Source organism: Vigna unguiculata, unplaced genomic scaffold (genome assembly GCF_004118075.2).
Source record: "Vigna unguiculata cultivar IT97K-499-35 unplaced genomic scaffold, ASM411807v1 contig_122, whole genome shotgun sequence".
Lineage (NCBI taxonomy): Eukaryota > Viridiplantae > Streptophyta > Magnoliopsida > Fabales > Fabaceae > Vigna > Vigna unguiculata.
In genome coordinates this window covers 257,501-278,490 of record NW_021010828.1, presented here as the reverse complement: position 1 = coordinate 278,490, position 20,990 = coordinate 257,501, and the positions used below count along the sequence as shown (strand labels likewise).

The window sequence follows — 20,990 nt, the reverse complement described above, 5'->3', positions numbered from 1 at the left end:
GATTGTGAAGGTCAAGCTTATCATTAGTCATTGGTGAGTTGTCATTACCACCATCAAGCCATCCTTGTCTAGCCTCAGCTTCATAAGTAAAACCATCTACAACTACATGTGGATCTCGCATGACTTCCAACAAAGTGGGAACACATGCAGGGAGAATTTTCTTAGATATCACTCCACCGATTGGAAACTATATTGCAAGAGAAGAAAACAAAGGTAGAGAGAACTATATTGACAATAACAACAAAGAAAATTATGCATCTTATGCTTCGCTATTCAACTACAGTATGCAAACAATTAAACGCTTGCCTTCTCAAGCTTCAGGGTTAAAGGTGATCAACCTTGAGTTTGGGTCACTTGGAGGACCATTGTAAAGGCCCTCAACTCAATAAAACAAGGAGATCCCTAAACTATCGTTGTCCTAGAAAATACCAGAAGAATCCTACACACAGTGCTTGCAATTTTAGATGATTACATCAGATCCCCAAGTGTCAACTGCAAGTTGAATCATCAACCTCCTTGCAAGCTCTTTGACCATGTTGTTAGTGTACTTCTGTCTAAGAGCACATTTACAAATGATGTTGTCGGATAGTTCAAGAAGCAACTCACATAGATTCACAGAAAATGCATCTCCCAAGCTTGCTTCGCCTATCTTTTTGACCATATCAAATTAACATTATCTATCTCACCCAAATGGTGGTGCACTCTATTAGAAAACTCAAAATCAGATTTTCTTTTTCACTGTTTCAATTTAATTTTTCTTCAAGCTATGCATAAATAAACATTAATTATAAAGTAAATGCAGCTGTTACAAATTCTGAAATAAGTCAAAAAAAAAAAAAAAACAGCTTCACGCATGTTACTTATCATAGTACAGTATCAACCAAAATTTGCTTATTAAGAAATTCTAGGTTAATCGAAGCTTTACCTTCTAGTTTTTAAAATAGCAAACTAATAATGACATAAATTATAAGGGGGAAAAGTATTTGATGGTTCACCTTTTTGCTATTTCAAACCAAGAAATCCCTGTAGTAATTTTCCACCATCGTTGGAGAAAAGTGAAAAATAAGAATTGAGAATGCACAATGAAAAGAAATGATAACGACTGCTAGAGGGAAATGAAGAAGCCCTTGAGAGAGAAAACCTGAGAGGAGAGGAGAAGACGAGACAAGTCATGGATATTTGATTTACAAAGTTTCCAATTCTCTGTTTTGAAACTTTAACAACTCTAAAAGCATATAAGTTTAAAATAATTAAAATTTTGTGACGGTTAAAAAAATAACATAAATAAAAATATTTGTAGCGGTTTATTAAAACGCTAAAAAAACACTAATAAAAAATAAATTTTTTGTAGTGTTTGTTCTTCTTCTCTCTAGGTAGGTTCCAAATTACATGTTCTTCATCTCACCAAACCTTCTCTCTTCTCTTAAAAGAACAAGAAGAAAACCTACTCTCTCGTCTTTCATCTATCTTAGAGATGTATCGTTATTATTGTAAATAAGAATCCTATTATCTGATTTTGGATTTACAAGAAACCCTAACCATGCATCCTTATTATTATCAATACGAATGCAGTAACATGTGGCAACTTTTTGTTTTATTTATTATTCTTTTATATATTTTATGTTAAGTGTTCAATTTTAAATTTAAGATTTCATTTTTCATATTATTTTATTTTCATTCTTTTTGTTTTTTATATTATAATATTTTAGGCTCGTAGGGAAAGTTTATGAACAATTATCTTTTATTTTAAAATTCTTTTCTACTAATATAAACTCTTTCTAAGACTAGGGGTAGACAAAAAATCTAATTTTCTTGATTCAATCCACTTTTGCTTTGATCCAATCCATTTAAAATCCATTTTATTAAAAATTCAATCCATTTAAAATTCATTTAATGGATCTGGATTTCAATCTCATTTAAATCTTATATATTTTATGGATTCGATATCCATTCTATAAATCAAGATTTTCAAATATGGATAATCCAAAAAATCCAATCCCAATTTTCAGTTTAAATTTTTAGTTGGGTTAAGGTAAAGGTTGAGATGGACTAGGCTAAATGTAGACTCAGATGGGCCTTGGTCGATGACTTGTACGGACCGAGCAGGCCCGACGACCATAAAAGGTTGGATGGGCCTAAAGATATGAACGGGCTAGGAGGGTCTGACAAACCGGACGAGTCGATCGAGTCCAATGACCCAAAAAATTCGGGAGATCCCAATGACCCGAATGGGCCCAACGACCCGAATGGGCCCAACGACCAGGAAATTTCGAGTGAGCTCGATGACCGGAACGGGCCAAGCGAGCCCGATGACCCGAACGGATCAAGCGGGCAATAAGATCCGAACGAGCCAGACGGGCCTAAAAACCCTAACAGGCTTGGCGGGCCCGAAGATCCGAACGTGCCAGGAGGGCCCAAGACCCAAACGGGCCAGGCGGGCCCGAACACCTAAACGGGTCAGGCAGGCCCGAAGACCCGAACTGGCCAGGCACGCCGAAGATCTGAACGGGTCAAGCAGGCCCGAAGACCTGAACAGGCCAGGCGGGCCCGAAGACTCGAACTGGCCAGGTAGGCCCGAAGATCCAAATGGGTCAAGCGGGCCCGAAGACCGGAACGGGCCAAGCGGACCCAGTGACCAAAACCAGTCAGGCAAACCTAATGACCAAAACAGGTCAGGTGGGCCTGAAGACCCGAACGTGCCAAATGGGCCCAAAGAACTGAACGGGCGAAACGGGGTCGAAGAACAAAATGGGCTAGGTGGGCCTGATGACCCGAACGGGCACGCCAGGCCCGATTACCCAAACGAGCACAGCGGGCCCGAAGACTCAGATGGATTAGGATGGAAGTGGAAAGAACCAAATGGATTATGAATTTTGAACTTGATCCAAAATTAGGACTGGATTAAATCTTGATCCAAATATTTGGATTTGGATTTTAAAAAAATCCAAACTAGTTTTGCTAAAGAAATGGATTTGGGTTGAAAATCTAATCCAATTATTTAGATCTAAATTGTATGTGGATTTGATCATTAAAAATCTAATCCATACTCACCCCTATCTCAGAATGAAACAATGGATACGATATCAATCAAGAACACAAATAAAAAAAAAAACTAACTAACAAATACTATAGAATATAAAAAAAATTATCATCATGTACATGTACAAACATTTGGAATTAAAACAACCATTTTAAATTTAAAAAAAATAAAACATTAATGATACATAATTGGTACAATTAAGATTGACATAACTTTTTGGACACCTTAATTTTGAGTACAATATAACGAAAAAATGTTATCTTTTATGTTTCATTTAACTCCTAAAAATATAAAAAATAATGGTTAAACTATACAAAAAAATAGAAATAAAACCTAATTGACTTCTTCAATTTAAATTACATATATGATTATTTATTTACATATTTGATTCAAATGTTACTCATCTCCAAAATGATTTTTTTAATACACAGTATAATATTTTTAAAATTATCTTTTGAATGAAATATATTTATTTTAGTTCTTTTTATATACCAATTTTCAACTCCTTTTCAACAAAATGTATTACAAAAGTATTAAAATCACATTGATTTTCTTGAAAACTAATGAGTTAATATATGAAAAGAAAATTTTTAAATATTTTAAATATTAATTAAAATAATTAACACAAAATAAAGAGGAAATGTAAATAATTACCTTTTAAAGAGAAAAATTGTAAAAATTATAGTTCATTGAGTAATAATTTAAAAAATATATTTATAATAATAATATTATTGAATTATAAAATTATACAATTATATAAATTCTTTCAAATGGCAAGTAAACTTTTTATTGGTGAGTTGTTAAAATAAAATAAAATCTTTAATTAAGAATTAAGAAGGATCAAGAGAAAAATTCTCCTTTGTAACTGCGGTTATTATAATTATTTTTTACCTAACACTCCTAAAATCTTAAATTTTAACGTTAGTTTGATATATAATTGTCGCAACCGGGATCGCGACGGGACGACGAACCAAAAAAGAAAACGGGTTTGAAAAAGAGATTTGGAGTCGCCACCATAGTTATTCTGGAAAACTATGAAAAACCATAAAAATAAAACAAGTCTGCGAAAAACCAGATTTTGGATATAAGAGTCGGTTATGCGTAAGGAAGGTGTTAGCACCCTACCACGCCCGCTCGAGGGCGGTACCTTTAATTTAAAAATGCGAAGTTGATGTGGTTTTCAAAATATTAATTTTCCCCAAAAATAATAAGACAAAAATGTTAAAAAGAAACAAATACATTTTTTAATTTTTTGGGCCCGACAAGGATTGACCTTGGTCCTACGTATTCTCATTAAAAATGAGAAATCAGGGTTACGTAGTTCTTTACAAGATATTTAGAAAACAAAGAAAATGATTTGATTTTTTGGAGGTGAACCTGACAAGGATTGGCCTTGCTCCTACGTATCTCACGAGGGAGAATCAATGATCACGTAGTTCTTAAAAAGATATTTGTTAAAAAATGTTGATGTTTTTATATTTTGAAATTTTATATTTTTTTGGTATTTTTGAATTACTTGAAAATATGTGTCACACGACGCGAGCGGCCAGACAGACACTAAAAGAGAAAGAAAACTATTTTTTGCGTTCATCTACTTGTCTCTCGGTTAGAAATGCTTGATTAGAAATGCTAAACCAAAAGAGAATTGAAATGAAACATGACTAGAAAGAGGTTCAAGAAGTGACAAGCAAAAAATTAAAGGCTGGAAAATAAAATCAACCACCACAAAAGGAACCTAGAAAGGCACTAGAATAGATGAAAACAGCAAAATCAGCAAAACAAAAATGCTCAATCATATGGCTGAAGTACTCATTGCAAAACAGTAGCAAATGAAGTAATGAATTGACTTCCAAAGCAAATCAATAATGAAGCAATATAAAGTACAAACTCAAGCCAAAATTCATGTGAAAACGAGCACTAAAAACACACAAACACACACAAAATAGCAATAAAACAGTGAGTTTTCAGAAACTGCAGTGCCAGAAAACGGAAATATGATCCTCAACTTGCGTGATTTTTCATTTTTTTTGTACTTAACATTTTTGAATGATTCTTTTTTTTTCGTCTAGATGTTAAATAAATGAGGCAAAAATCAGATTGAATTTTGGTGCACTGAGTTACTCACAAAAAATCAAAAACAAAGACTGTGCGTGCAGTGATTTGGTAGAAAACAGAAGAAAAAATGGCTCTATTCATAGGCACATGGCCGGCCAAATAAAGAGAAAATGCAACAAAGATGAAATACAAATGTAGCTTGGAGAAGAAGCTTGATTGTAGACCATGTGATGTAGTAGATGAGTCTAGATGGTGCCAAGTGGCGTATCACACTCTCCTTGCCCAAGTCACATGCACCATGCTTCCATCACATGCTCCTTGCTTAGTTCATGCTTTGCTTGCATCCAAAAGGAGAGCCACTCTAGTAACTCTCGACCAAAGGTAGCACATTGGGCTCGGCCTAAATGATCCCAACAAGTGTTCTAGCTTTTATTGAAAGCAAAGCCTAAACAATGGCCCAATTTAAATCTAGACTACTTCCTTCATGCATCATCTCATATTTTAGAGATTTCTTTAGCCCATGTAAATAATGTAAAAAGCCCATGATTGACTTGATCATCTTGTGAGAGGCCCATGTGAATCTTTCTCATCATGCTTCTAGTGATTGGGCCTTTATGTGGGCTTGGGCTTGTTGATGCCCTTGAGCTTCGGCTTGTTGGGGTCACATCAACAAACACCAATCAGAGTATGAAAATAATGCTTTAGGATTTTTGTACACTATCCAAGACCATGATTTAAGTTGGGCTAGAGTGAACACTTCATCAGCATCAACCCTTTGTTTCTTTGATTTCAAATGCACCATATAATGGCCACCTATATATAGTGCCACAATTTGTTGCAATTTTTATTCATACCTTGGATTTCAAATTGAATGAAATGTGAAGCTGCTATATTATGATGTACATATAACAGTCCCACCCATAAGTCACACAAGCTTCCATACAAAATACATGCACAATGACCTCACGACTTTTTTACAATTGTTTAAAAAAACAAGTGAATCTAAGCTAATCTAAATCCATTCAAATTTGCATCTTTTATGTTTTTAATATGTATATCATTTACATATTCAGTTTCATTGACTTTTTTTTTTAACAGTGCCTTCTAAATTAAATATTTTAATTTTAGGTTTTTTTTATCTATGAATGAATATTAGTGTATTTATTTATTTTTTCTTTTAATGATATTTGATGATACGTAGAACGGTAAAGAAAAATGATTAATTATGAGAATATATATATATATATATATATATATATATATATATATATTATTTATAAAACATTCTAACAATAAAATAAAATTTGTATTAAAATATAAAAGAAATAAGAAATAAGCAAATAATATTAATTTAGATATTCAAACTCAAAATGTATAAATAATCCATGCACATTGACCTAATAAACACTAGTGCAAAATAATTTTTTTATACCTACATTATTATACCTATTCAAATCCACCAGGTATAAAATAAGAGGCGGACAATAATTTTATAAATAACGTGAGATTTTTTATTCCAATTATATTTTCAATCGGTATAAAAATTAATACAGTGACATTTTTGTAATATTGAAAAAGACTTTTTATACCGATTATAACTAAAATTGGTATAAATTATATATATATATATATATATATATATATTAATTTTAAAAAAGATATTATACTTGTTAACCTTGAAACCGAGACAATATCTTTCCCATCTCCCATTTCTTTCGTTCATTCCCTATCCTTAACACGGTTCTTCCACTACAAAAATAATAATTTTTATTAGCGGGTATTTTGTTGCGGTTATATTAAACCATTAAAAAATGTTAATTTTGTTATTTTATTCTAACTGCAACAGATTTTTATTATTTTAATATTTTTAACTTTTTATTAAGATATCATTTGAATTTTTTTTTTCGTTTTGAGCACCATCTCTTTTGCGTGATTTCTAGTTCTTGTATGCTAATAAGCAATGGCCAATCATTTCTTTATTCAATTTGTTGTACAAAATTTCCAAAAAGCTTGTGAAATTTCTTAAAGCGTTCAAAGAGAGGCGTGCAATTCTGGTAAATTTTTCAAAATTCAAAGTATGTGAGATTTCACATCTCCCTCAAAAGTGCAACATGACCTATTTGATGATGTCTTCGTAAAAAAAGTGGTAATTTTCTATTCTACTGAACTCTTTGATTTAGTTTCATGGTTTGTAATTTTTAATTCTATTGATTTCTCCCATTTTGCAACTAATAATCTAATCACGATTAAGCATGGGTTACAGTGAGAAATTTTGCCACTAAAACCCTAATGACGACTAAGTATGGGTTTATGGTTAGAAATGCAATGTGTGTCGCTCATACTCTACACCTAGAGCTGAAATTTTGTCTGTGTTGTGATTGCATCCGGGCTAGCATGGAGGAAACCTTGACTGTTACTGAAATATCGGCTAAAGGTTGTCTGAATCGAGGAACTACATTTCGCTCAGGGTATGCATACCTCAATTCTCACACTACTTTATATACTTGATCTTTGTTATTGAAGATTAAATATATGGGATTTTTGTGGGCTAGAAGTGTAAAGATGTATTTGAATGGTTGTGTGCAGTGTATTTATTTTTCAACCTTATCACATTATCTTGATTGATGACATTCAGAACTAATTTTAGACTTTAATTTTGAGTGATTCAATAATCAATGAACTCTCTCGGGCCAACACAACCAACCAGAAACCGTTCATCAGGTCTGACATGTGGAACTGGCACGTGTTTGATGCAGAGGAAAACTAGGACTTCACGGAAGGCTGGGAGGTTGGTTACATATATTTACTACGAACAAATTCTTTAAATAATTTTACATATATTTCTAATAATGGATTATAAGGTTATGGAAAATAGCAACACTAGGTCGTACTAAATAAAAATCTAAAAATCTACATCGCTAACATTTGGTTAAGACAAAAGATATAAAATTCTTAAATTGTAACTACTAGAAATATTCGAAATATATACATGACTTTTTAAAGCATCTAACTAGTTAAGTAAAATAAAGTACAACTATAAATAGTAACTAAATTAAAAAGTCATTACATTTCCTATTCCATTATAATAAAATACAAAAAAAAATTAATATATCATGATCACAAAAGTCTCTTATATACAAAAAAAGGAGAATTTTGTTGTAACATGCAATAAATAAAAAAAGAGAAGGATTGTCAGATTAAATTCTCGCATAAGTACGTCTTGAGTTCAACATTATAAATTTCGGTTCTATTTTTATTTTAGATGAATGTGATATGCTTAGCACGATTATTGAGAAAAAAAAAATCGAAACTAAATTTACCGTTCTAATTATATCTTTCATATGCAATTTAATTAATATTGCTAAACTGACCTAACCGAAAGACATGCCAGAATTTAATTAAACAATTATTTTCTTTAAATTCTTACAGATTGGATTCTTACAGGTCAGTACTCCAGAGTGAAAAACCAACAAAATTATTTTTCTATCAAACTTTCTTTTCCCTTGCCACTACTTCCTCCAATTCTCTCCAAGAAAAAAAAAAGAAAGGAAAGAAATAAAGAGAAAATATATTTATGACAAAACTATTAATAAGGTAAAAGTATAGATAAGTTACCTTGAAGAAGAACAATGTCTTTGTTGTTCCTCTTCTCTCTCTAAATAGGTTACAAATTACTTTTTCCTCACGAAACCTATTTTTCAGTGGCGAAACTTGGAAAAAACAATTTAGAGATGCCAAATTAGATTTATTTCTTTATCAAACCAAGACCTAGCTAAATGTTTAGAAAAATACAAAATCGAGGAATGAAAAAAGAAGCAAGACATCAAATGATAAAAGCAATGGACAGTATATAATGCAAACAAAATTATAGTGAAACCCAACACTAAACCTATGTAGCAACAGTTGTTTGCCATACATATAAGTTCTTTTTCGTCCTAGTGTGGTCATACAACAAAACCAACATTTTATTTTTGCTTTCAAAATCTTGTGCTAATAACTACTTGTTTACAACTTGGATAACTTTCAACCATGGATTTTTGTACCACACCAAAATATTTTGACCTAAATCGATGAAAAATGATCGGATAGACTCGAAAATTTCGCCGTAGTAATCACTCTGGCAGCCTCTGATCTTCAAAAGGATGAGAGCACAGTGAGAAGTTTTAGAAAGAAATTAGAGAAAATTTAGAGAAATAGAGTTTTAAAGAGATATTGTTTTCTACATAATGAAATCTTTTATGAAATTTCTATTTATATATAAATGGTTTATTTATTAAAATAGCACTAAGATCTCATTATTTTAAACACAATCACTCCTAAAGTATGATTTTATAGATTCTCACAATTAATCCTTGTATACAAAAACATAAATGAGAATTTTGCTGCAACTTGCAATAAATTAAAGAAATGGAAGAATTTTCAGATGAAGTTCTAGTACAAGTGTTTTTTTACTAGCTCAATTTAGTATTATAAATTTTGTGTTTTAATTTATTTGAGATGTTTGTAGTTTTCATAAAACTGTGATATACTTTGCACTTGCAGAAAAAATCTGAACTATGTTGACTGCTATAACCCTAACTATCATATGCAGCATATCAAATATATATATATATATATATATATATATATATATATATATATATATATATATATATATATATATTTATCTTTGTGATAGGTGAGACTATAGTAGTAAACCTAAACCAAGTTGAGATATCTTCCTCAATAGTGGTGCTAAGCATATCATACTTTTACAAAAAAAAAAAAACAAACATCTTAAAAAAAATCTGAGATTTATAATGCTAAACTGACCTAGTTCGGAGACATACAAGACAATACTTCCTTTTCTTTTTAAGTTTTTACAGGTTGCAGCTGTAACATCCCATTTAAATAATAACATAATTAAAGGAAATCTTACACCGGATAATATAAAGAGCCAAGTTGCGGAGTATAAAGTCACTCCTTACAGTTATCCAAGGTACTTAAAAGGAAATACTAAAGCTCACTACAATGCCTACAACCCAAAATGAGTAAGAGATAGCTAGTATTCGAAATAAATCCTTAGGGCAATACAATACACGGGCCTTCGCCCTAAAGAAAAGCCCAAAGAGACATGAAGTCCAACACGGGTAGACTGTGCAGCGGAACGATCCCTTCTCTGTTGACCTTGAGTACCTCTCGTATCTGCTCCCATCAATAAATTGATGATCATCGCAACGGTAGATGAACAACATACAAGGCAATTAAACAAGCAAAAGGTTATGCTAGAGCCAAAAAGATTTTATCATGCAATCAGATATACTTTCACAGTCCAATATACATACATCATCCAAGCATGTTATGACCTCCCAATCAATACACTAAGACTCGACTTGACTCATCTGGATACATATAATCTGGTCGGATTCAGCGGATGCTCGCACTTGTGGTGGATACCTCTGCTCACCCCCGAGCTATGTGTTACAAGTGTTACAAGTGTTACAATGAATCAATTCCCTCACACACAAGGGTAACCCTTAATGAATTTCAGGCCTCCTGCTACTCTCACCACAGGAGTTAGTCCGCTGTAAGTGAGATTGATTGACTCCTTAGAGTGTCAGGATGCAATCCTTACCTCGAATCCTTACCAAATTATATAGATGGGGCACCACCATGGACACCCACTAACAGGGGCCATGGAATTATGTCCCGACCACTGAAGTACGACCCTGAAATTCCACTTAGAGATTTTAAGGAATTACGCACTGACCACAGACCAATCATGTTCAATCAATCAAGTAATGTTTACCATACACAATATCTCATGTCAACCTTTACAACCCATTCTCATTATTAACCAAATGTTGAATCCATACCAACTCATCCTTCCCAAATAGTGAATATATATTTGTATTTCATATCAATACCATTCCTCCTTGATACCAACCATCTCATTTAAATCACATGCCAAGTTCATACCAAACCCATCATCCATAATCCATGAATCACATCACTCATGCATAATCATTTATCACATGCTTTTAATATAACAATTAGATTCAAGTCACTAATAACCATTCAAGATTAGAGAAACAACTAAACTATAGTGATCTTGCGATAAAAACTTCTCCCACTACAGAGCTTCGATTAAAGATCCGACCAGTCAAAGTCAAGAATTATGTGTTAAGGATCAGCTTTTATAATTTCAGCTCAATCCAACGGTTAACGTAGTAGAAATCTTCATTTTACGAAAAGTGTGCAGTGTAGAAAAAGAGTAGCGGCACATCAATCAAACATACTTGCACACCATACATTTTTATTCGACCAATAACCTCATTCAAGCATCACAACCATACAACAGACCAAAAATCGGCAAAATAACTTTAAAAAAACATAAATATAGAGAGAAATCTAACTGAATTGCAAAATGAGAGACTGTTTTTCTACTTTTCTGAAATCTATAGAGTTCTTATGCTTTCTTGAGAGATCATTCAAGTGAACCTTCAAGAAGATTGATGGTGGATTAAACCTTAATGGGTCAAGATGTGATCTAGGATCAAGTGACAAATCTGCACATCCACTAGGTGTATTCATTCCTATTCCTTTCTTATTGTATTTTTGATTACAGTTGATTCACTGTGTGAAGTGAAGGTCTAGGTGCAATTGTATGGATACATTGCATCTAGGGGGAGTTCTTGATTTGTAGATCAAGTTCCTTAGTCTTTAGGATCTTGAATTATATAGATGCTCTTGTAATTCTTGTATCTCTATTGATTTAGTGAAATCATCCTAAATGGGTTGCTTAGGAGAAGACTGGACGTAGATTCATCTTGAATCGAACCAGTATAAATTGTTGTTTTCTTTGTTTCTCTCATCTTTTCTGCTTTTCTCAATTGATTTACACATTCCATTAACACAGAACTGTAAAACTGGTTATTTGGGGTGTACAGATTAAAGAAAGGCTTAAATATACATTTGGTCCCTATTTTGTTGTTTTTATTCAATTTGATCCTCATTTTCGTTTTGTGTTCACTTACGTCCTCATTTTCATCAAATTTTGGTCAATTTGGTTCTTTTCACTAATGGTGTTTAAATAGTTAATGTTTTTGAACAGTACATGCCACGTGTGAACTCCTAATTTTATTTTATTTTTAAATTTTTTTAATTTGTTTTTAGTTTTTTTAAATTATTAATTTCAAAAAAAATGTCCACATGTCAAGTCACAATTGTGCCATGTGTCAATGCTAGTGTCACGTGTCAGTGTGTGGTTCTATTATTTTTTTTTATGAATTTCGTCCTAATATTCGTTATTTTTCTTCAATTCAATCCATATATTCGTTATTTTTGTTTAATTTAGTTCTAAATTTTGTTAAACTGGAACAATGTAATTTTTAAAATTGACATTATTATTTATTTTTGAAATTCAATTATAAATTATAATATTTAATTATAAATTGAATATAATTCTTAGATTCAATTGTTAAATAGAATATTATTATTTAAATATTATTAAAATATAATTATTAAAATTTTAAAAATCTTTATTAACATTTGTAAAATTGACATTAAAATCTAAAATATTTAATATTTTTATTGCATTTTAGATATTAAAATATAAAATATTTTATATTTAAATGTTAATTTTTCAAATATTAGTTTATTTTTCTAAAATATTTTGAATATTTAAAATATTTCTAATATCAATTTTTAAAAGTATTTTAGAATATAAATATTAGAAAAAACATTTAATAATTATATTATATTTAGCAATTAAACATAAGAATTTTATTCAATTTATAATTAAATTTAATTATTTATAATTGAATTTTAAAAATTATAAATTCAAATGTCAATTTTAGAAAAATTATTAAAATAATATGTATAAAAGATATTAAATTTAGTGTTAATTTGAAAGGGTAAAATTGATTTATTTTAACAAAAATTGAGACTAAATTGAATCAAAAAAATACTACCACAAATTGACACATGGCACTAGCATTGACACGTGGCACAATTGTGACTTGACACGTGGATAATTTTTTTGAAATTAAAAAGATTTAAAAAAATTAAAAAAAAATCAAAAAAATCAGGAGCTGACACATGGTATATACTGTTCAAAAACTTTAACTATTTAAACATCGTTAGTGAAAAGGACGAAATTGAACAATATTTGACGAAATGAGGACCTAATTGAACACAAAACGAAAATGGGGACCAAATTGAATAAAAACAACAAAAATAAGGACCAAATGTATATTCAAGCCTTAAAGAAACTTTCAAGATTCATTTAAAATTAGTAAAGATTCAATAACCAATTCACCTCTATCTTGGTTGAGTTATATTAGACATATCTGTTTTAACAATTGGTAGTAGAGTTGGTTAATGGCACGCTAATCGATTAGAAAGATCCTGATATGTCTAATACATCTCAAACTTTTGCTGAAGGGGCATCCATCAATAGGCCTCCTTTGTTTGCTGGTGAAAACTATCCTTTTTGGAAAATTAGAATGCAAATTTTTCTTGAATCAGTGAACAAGGGGTATGGGATGTTGTGGTAAATGGACCTTTTCAACCAATTAAAGTTGTGGAAGGCAAAAATGGCCCCAAAGAATTCTCATAGTGGACTCCTGACGAGAACAAGAGGGCACACTATGATGTTAGAGCCAAAAATATTATATCTTCTACACTAACTTTGGATGAATTTTACAAGGTATCTGTGTGTGAATCAACCAAAGAAATGTGGGATGTCTTGGAAGTGACCCATGTGAGCACGAATGAAGTTAAAAGGGCAAGATGTTCATGATGAAGTCTGGATAAAGTATATGTGATGTGTAGAAAAGATTTACACATATAGTAAATCACCTCCTAGCCCTTGGCAAGACTTTTGACAAAGAGGAACTCAATATCAAAATTTTGAAGAGCTTAAATAGGACATGGCAGCCTAAAGTTACAACAATTTTTGAATCAAGAGATCTCACCAGTATGAACATAGCCACTCTCTTTGGAAAACTGAGGGAACATGAACTAGAGCTTGAAAGACTCAAGGAAGAAGAGGATGGAGGAAAGAGGCACACTATAGCCTTGAAGAGTATTGTGAAATCTAGAACAAAGCTTATAGAAAACATAATCTGCAAATGACTCAAATGATGGAAATTCTGACAGTGAAGCCTTGAGTTTAATGGTAAAAAGGTTCTATAAATTCTTGAAGTTTAAAAATAAGACTAACAACAGCTATGCTGACAATAAGAGACAGTCCAGAAAGCAAGAACGTTCTAGCACTCCAACCTACTATGAGTGTGGCAAAACAGGACACATCAAACCAGATTGCCCTGTACTCAAGATGAAACAGAAGTTGGAAGAGAAGACCAAGGCAAAGAATCACATGAAGAAAAAGAAAGCTTATAGTGCCTGTAGAAGACAATGATTCCAGCACATCCAATGAATCGAATGAGAGCACTGAGGAGGAAAACAATGTGTTTGATGGCTGGAACAGGATCCTCTAAAAGTAGTGTGAGTAGTTTCAAATATGAACATGATGAAAATAACTACTATGAATTGCTTGATGCCTTTAATGAATTACATAAGGAAGCCACGAAACTGCAAAAGTCAAATAATAAACGTATGGGAGAAATTAAATGGCTTGAAAGTAGAATAAAGCAACTAGAAGAGGAGAATGAAAATTTAATGTCAACACCCAATTTCGTCCGGGTAAATGCATTTGTTTGGTTAAAATAATAATAATAATAATAAGAATATAAATAATATATAATATAATAATAATAATAAATAATAAAATAAAATAATATGTTTGGATTGATGGTAGGTTTTTTTTAACTTTAATTCTACCACGGGAAAAAGAAAAAAAAAAGAAAAAAGAAAAAAACCAAGAGAAGGAGAATCTAATTTATTATCACACTCTTTTTATGAGCCCAAATATTTTATATATTTTCACCCCCACTATTTGCTATTTACACTCTCCACATGACATGACAAAAGAGAACGTTTCATAATTTCTGTTTTTAGAAAAAGGTATAATATTAGGAGCAATTTTTTTTATAATAATTTGAATAAATATCTTGTATTTACACTTATGTGTCTCTTTCCGTTGTCAATCGGGGAAGATACTATTTTAATTAGAAGCAAAAAGTATTTTTGATAATAATGCTTTTAGAGAATGGTACGATTTTAATATTTAGAAGAAAGTACTCCTGATAATAATTAGAATCAATTATATGAATAATATGTTATGATTACGATCTTTATGTGATAGAAAATATGATTCTAGTAATTACAAGCAATATTTCGTTAATAATTATAATCAATACAGTGGATATTATGCAATGATTTAATAAGACCAATTCCTTACCCATATATTTTTTTATAATTAAAGACTAAGATCGCAATTGTACCTCAAGGGGCCTATATAAGAACAAAATTTCTCTAATGCAAGGGACAGAAAAAAAATTGGAAAAAACCCTATCTTTTTTTTATTATAGAGCCCACACATAAAAAGGGATCACCTTAAGGTAAATTTTCTTTGCTCCTAATGTTTTTCATGATTCTCTTATAACATCACATATATGATCGTTTGAATTGTTGTTTGATTAAATGTGTTCGGGGTCCTCATGTAAGATGATTTTGGGTTTATCATTGATGTGTTCAACCTTTCTCTTTTCCTTTATTTTTTATCTTGGTAATTAAAAAGGTGTTTTTCGTAGACTTTAGTTCTCTAAAAATAATAATAATAAATAAATAAATAAAACAAAAAATTATATTTTCTTTTATATAAGTTGTGAATGTCATGTCAAGTCTCAAACTTGCTTGATAATCAAAACACTCTTTTATAGGATTTTAATTATTTTTTTTGAAAGAAAATTAGAAATAACAAAAAATAAAAAAATTATAAAATCATCTTAAATATCATGTCAAATCTCAGATTTTCTTGATAACTAAATATTTATCATGTAAAATCTTGGGTTCTCTTGATATTATTAATAAAATATACATATACATAAAAATCTAGAAAATTAAGAAAAACAAAATAATAATATCAAACAACAAATTTTTTTATAAAGAACTACGTTATCCCTGATTTTCCAAATGGAAATACGTAGGAGCGAGGTACAATCCTCGTCGGGCCAAAAAAATAAAAAAATAATTTTGTTTGAATCTTTAATATTTTTGTATGTGTTTTTTTTTTATTTTGTTTGATTTTTTTGGGAATAACAAATATTATAAACATCAAAATTCTACTTTTCACACTTAATTAAAGAGGGAACCGTCTTAAGACGGGCTTTGTGGGGTGCTAATACCTTCCTCACATGTAACCGACTCCCGAACCTAAATTTGGTTTTGAAGACCATTGTTTTAAGGTTTTTCTATACTTTTCCATAATAAACTATGGTGGTGACTCCTCTGTACTATTTAAAATTATTTTCATCGTCCCGCCGCGATCTCAGTTGCGACATTTAATAACTAGCTTGGAAAAACTAGAAAAATCTGAAAAGCACTCTAGGTCCAAAGATGGAACAATCTCTCCCCAATGTGTTTGATGAAAACTCTCTCAAAATTCACTCTAGAAAGATCAATCCTAGATGTTGTAATAGGATCTCAAAGGAGTGTACTTAATAAAGAGGGAATAGGTTACAGTGGCAAATTTAATCCATTAGGCACCAGAAATTTTCTAAATATGAGTAAACCAACATCTGTTATTTGCTCTTGCTATTCTAAATTTGGTCATGGATCAAATTCCTGCCATTTTAAAAATTGTGGGGTTTCTAAAGGAGAGTACAAATGGGTCCCTAAAGGATATCTTACAAAGCCAATTAATAGTCATGTTACAAGAGGTGATAATAACAAAGGTCAAATTTTAGGCATTGCCAAGGTGAAAAGTGCCTCTTCCATTGTGATCAAGAACAATTATTGGTTGAAGTACTCCCATATTTTGAATTTACTATATGTTTGTTCATTAAAAAGGAAGTAAAATGTGCATTTTCATATTTCCGCATAAATTAATCAATTAGAATAGCTTCAAATTGATTAAAATGGATTGTTGTTGTGATTGTATGTTTTGAGGGCTTGATTAAAATTATGTGCCTTGATTGCTACTAAATCACCTTTTGCTGAGATGCATGAGTTGATATTATACTATGTTTTGATAATGTGAGTGAAATTGCAACCCTTTATTGTTATTAAACCATATTCTGCTGATTTATATTATGTGTTTTACTTGCTTTACACATTTCATTAACACAGAACTATAAAACTGATTATTTGGAGTATAAAGATTAAAGAAACTTTCAAGATTCATTTAAAATGAGTAAAAGATTCAATAACCAATTCACCCCTATCTTAGTTGAGTTACATTAGACATATTTGTTTTAACATCATGATTAGAATGAAATTGCAGCACACATGTAATGGCATGTTAAACACTGTGAATAAAACTTTGACACATGTTATGGTGCAATTACGCAATTACGCAATGTCATAAATATCTTTTAAAAGACCATGTTCACACTTAGTGACATAATATGATATATTTCCATGGTTTAATTATATAATATATATGCAAACCAAGAGCAACAGTCAAAACATACATTCAAATAAAGTCAAATCAAGCATGCATTCTCAAATAAAAATAACCTTTATTTAATTTCTCTTCCTAAATAATTAATTTAAATGCAAAATCCTTGGCATTTTATCTCTAACCCTCAACTAGGCAGTTTCAACTTTTTGCTTTAAAAAAGCAATACTGAAACTGGTTTTGAATCTCCAGAGTGCTGTCAACTACACGTATTCATTAGAAAACTAAAGTATTATATTAAAGAAGGAATGCATATCAGTGGAATAGCTTACAATTGAGCTTCTTCCTCTGCAACCTTAGTTGAAGACAGAACATTAATTCACAAAAGTAAATAATAATAATAATTGAAGAAAATGTATCAACTTTAGAAGAAAAATAAAACATGTAAAGTCTATCTATTCATTCTGCAACAAGAGAAGAAAAGCAAGTAATCGAAGAAAGTGTTGAAATTTATATATTTGAAGATATTAAAGACATTTATATTTTGTCAATATTCTTTATAAACTCCAACAAAAAATTATCGCATACAGAAAAAATAAAGTATCTTTCAAAAGTCCCTTGAACATTTTGACCCTCCGTTAAAAACCACAGTCAGAAGAACTTTCAATACAATCTATCTTTTTGTCATCTTGCCACTATTTTCTTCGAATTTTTTCAAAAGAAACAAGAAGAAAAAATGAAACATATTCATCCCAGAATTAAGGATAGGGTATAGATAACTTACCTTAATAAGAACACACACGCCGCAAACCAAACAATTCTCTTTAGGTAAGATATTTTTAAAGGAATGAAATATAGTCTTTGGTTTTGGGTTTCCGACAAAAAAGTAATTCACAGTTACCATTGCCGATATGAATGTTTGGCTTGCCTGCAGTATCACAGGTTTTAAGAAACTGATTTTATGTGATTTTTTTATTTTTTTAATATTTTGTTATATACTTTATGTTACTGCTGGATTTTATAATTAAGAGTTTATTTTTTTCTGGTACTATTTTATTTTTATTTTTTTTTCTAAATTATTAATTTACAACTTCTAAATACCTAGTAATATTAAATAATGTTCTTTTAATATGATCCTCAAATATATAACATTCAACGATTTCTTCGATTAATTTCTCTTTTTTTATTACAGAATGAATAGGTAGAGTCTGCAGGCTTCTTCTTCTTCTTTTTTCTAAAGTTGATACATTTTCTTCAATTATTATTATTCACTTTTGCATATTAATGTTCTTTCTTCAACTAAGTTGTAGAGAAAGAAGTTCAATTGTAAAACATTGTTTTGACTATTTGTAAAGCACTGGTATGTATTCATTATAATATAATACATTGGTTTTTTTATATAAATTTTATTTTATTGATAGAATGTTTTATAAATATAATATATATATATATATATATATATATATATATATATATATGATTAATCAGTTTTCTTAATTGCTCTACGTATCATCAAAAGAAATTAATAAATACACTAATATTCATTGCGCAACAAACTCGGTCTTTGCACGAAGGAATGGTAACGCTGTGTTAGAGAGAATGGATACAATACTGTGAGAAGTAGAGGAAATTTAATATACTAAAGAGAAATTAAAAGTTTTGAAAGGAAGGAACAACCATTTTGAAGGGAGGGGAAGAAAGGAAGAACATTCAAGGGAATAGGATCATTTTTTCACTAACATTTTGGTCCAAAAAGTTCATCCTCATATCAACATTAATTTACTCATCTCCTTTTCAATTCAATTGAGAGTTCAATTAAGAGTCATGATCTAAAAAAAGAAATTCGAAAGTGCATTTCAGAGACATTTTTGAGATTCAATAATAAGAATACTTTAGGAAAAAGACAATAAGAATACTTTAGGAAAAGCACAAGGAACGAGAACAGATTGGCAAGTAACAGGTTACACGGTTTTGCTTTCTACTTTGCTACGATGCTCTGTTACATTTTGTGTGGTCATAGAATTGTATGAAATACATATAGAAAGAACAAAATATTGTCATCTTAGGCTTCTAAGTTAATAAACCACAATTAAAAATAAAATTAAACTAGGTTTAAGGAATTTGAAATGGAGAAGACTTAGGAGATGCCGCTGGTGAATGAGGAAGGCAAAATAGTTTTTAGTAATGAAATTAGCAAAAAAACCAAACAATTATTACAAGAGATAATTTCTCTCATAAAATTTATTAATTAAAGGTTTAAATTTTTTTAACAAAGTCACTAATAAAATGGACTCCATTACTATTTGAAGAAAAATAAGTATAGAATCTTATAATTAAATATTTTTTTTATATAAAATATATATTTTTAAATTGGAAACCATGTGAATTAGAATTTTCAATATTTTATTCCCTAAAACATATTTATTTACATTTTATCTTCAATATTATTTTAATTGATATTTTAAATATTTTTAAATTTCTCTTTTAATATATTAACTCGTTGTTTTTTATCAAATTCCGTATGACTTTAATTCTTTTGTATTACATTTTGATTTCAACATATTAATAAATGTAGAGTTAAAAATTTGATATATGTAAAAATAACTAAAGATAAAAATATTTATTTGAGAAGGTTACACCGTATTACAAAAAAATAGTACATATAAAAAAACATAAAAATTAAGGAAATTTATTTATTTTATGGACTTTGTTTAAAATTTATGAATGTTATGTATTGTATTTTATTTGAATTTACAATTAAAATATATTTTTAAATATTCACTTTTATTTTATTTTAATACCCGCAGGTACCCGTGTAAATATTAAAAACTTATACAAGTACCCGCATAACGGATACCCGACAAATATAGATACGAGTACATGACACATATTTATCCAACGGATAAGGTATGAGAGAGCTACTACATGTACTTTACCCGCCCGCACCCCGTTGACATCCCTAGTTACAACCGAAAACTTTTTATTTGTGTTCTAAATTGATATTCTATCCACTGTTTCTTCTAAAAAAGGATTTATATTTATAGAAAAAAAAAGAGTAATAAATGTGTAGCAAACAATAAATAAAGTCAAAATTGACATGATTTGAATTAAATTTAGCAAATATATATGATAAAATAATTTAATTTGTTAAAACTTTAGTATAATTTTTTAGAAAAAAAATTAAATCATAAACTGATTGTAAATGAAATTCTTTGAAAAAAATGAAGTAAAAAATCAAATATATAATAAAATTTTGAAAAGAAATGAAGTTGATGTAGTCCAACATTTTAAGTTTTTCTCTTGACGGAATATATTTTTAAGATTACAAATTCATATATTTCATTCACACCCTTCTCTTATTTAAATACTGTAATGAAAAAAAGTGAAAAG

The 20,990-nt window shown here is 30.1% G+C and overlaps 1 protein-coding gene across 1 annotated transcript; it reads left to right on the top strand.

Annotated features, from left to right (window-relative positions):
- Window positions 1-2,282: 2,282 nt before the first annotated feature.
- On the top strand, window positions 2,283-2,870 carry LOC114171149 (sporozoite surface protein 2-like). Its single transcript, XM_028056360.1, has one exon. The coding sequence runs from the start codon at window positions 2,283-2,285 to the stop codon at window positions 2,868-2,870; it is 588 nt and encodes a 195-aa protein (XP_027912161.1).
- Window positions 2,871-20,990: the final 18,120 nt, after the last annotated feature.

What these genes read in the sequence shown, in the direction of transcription:
- LOC114171149 (XM_028056360.1), top strand. Translation starts at nt 2,283, where the DNA reads ATGACCGGAACGGGCCAAGCGAGCCCGATGACCCGAACGGATCAAGCG.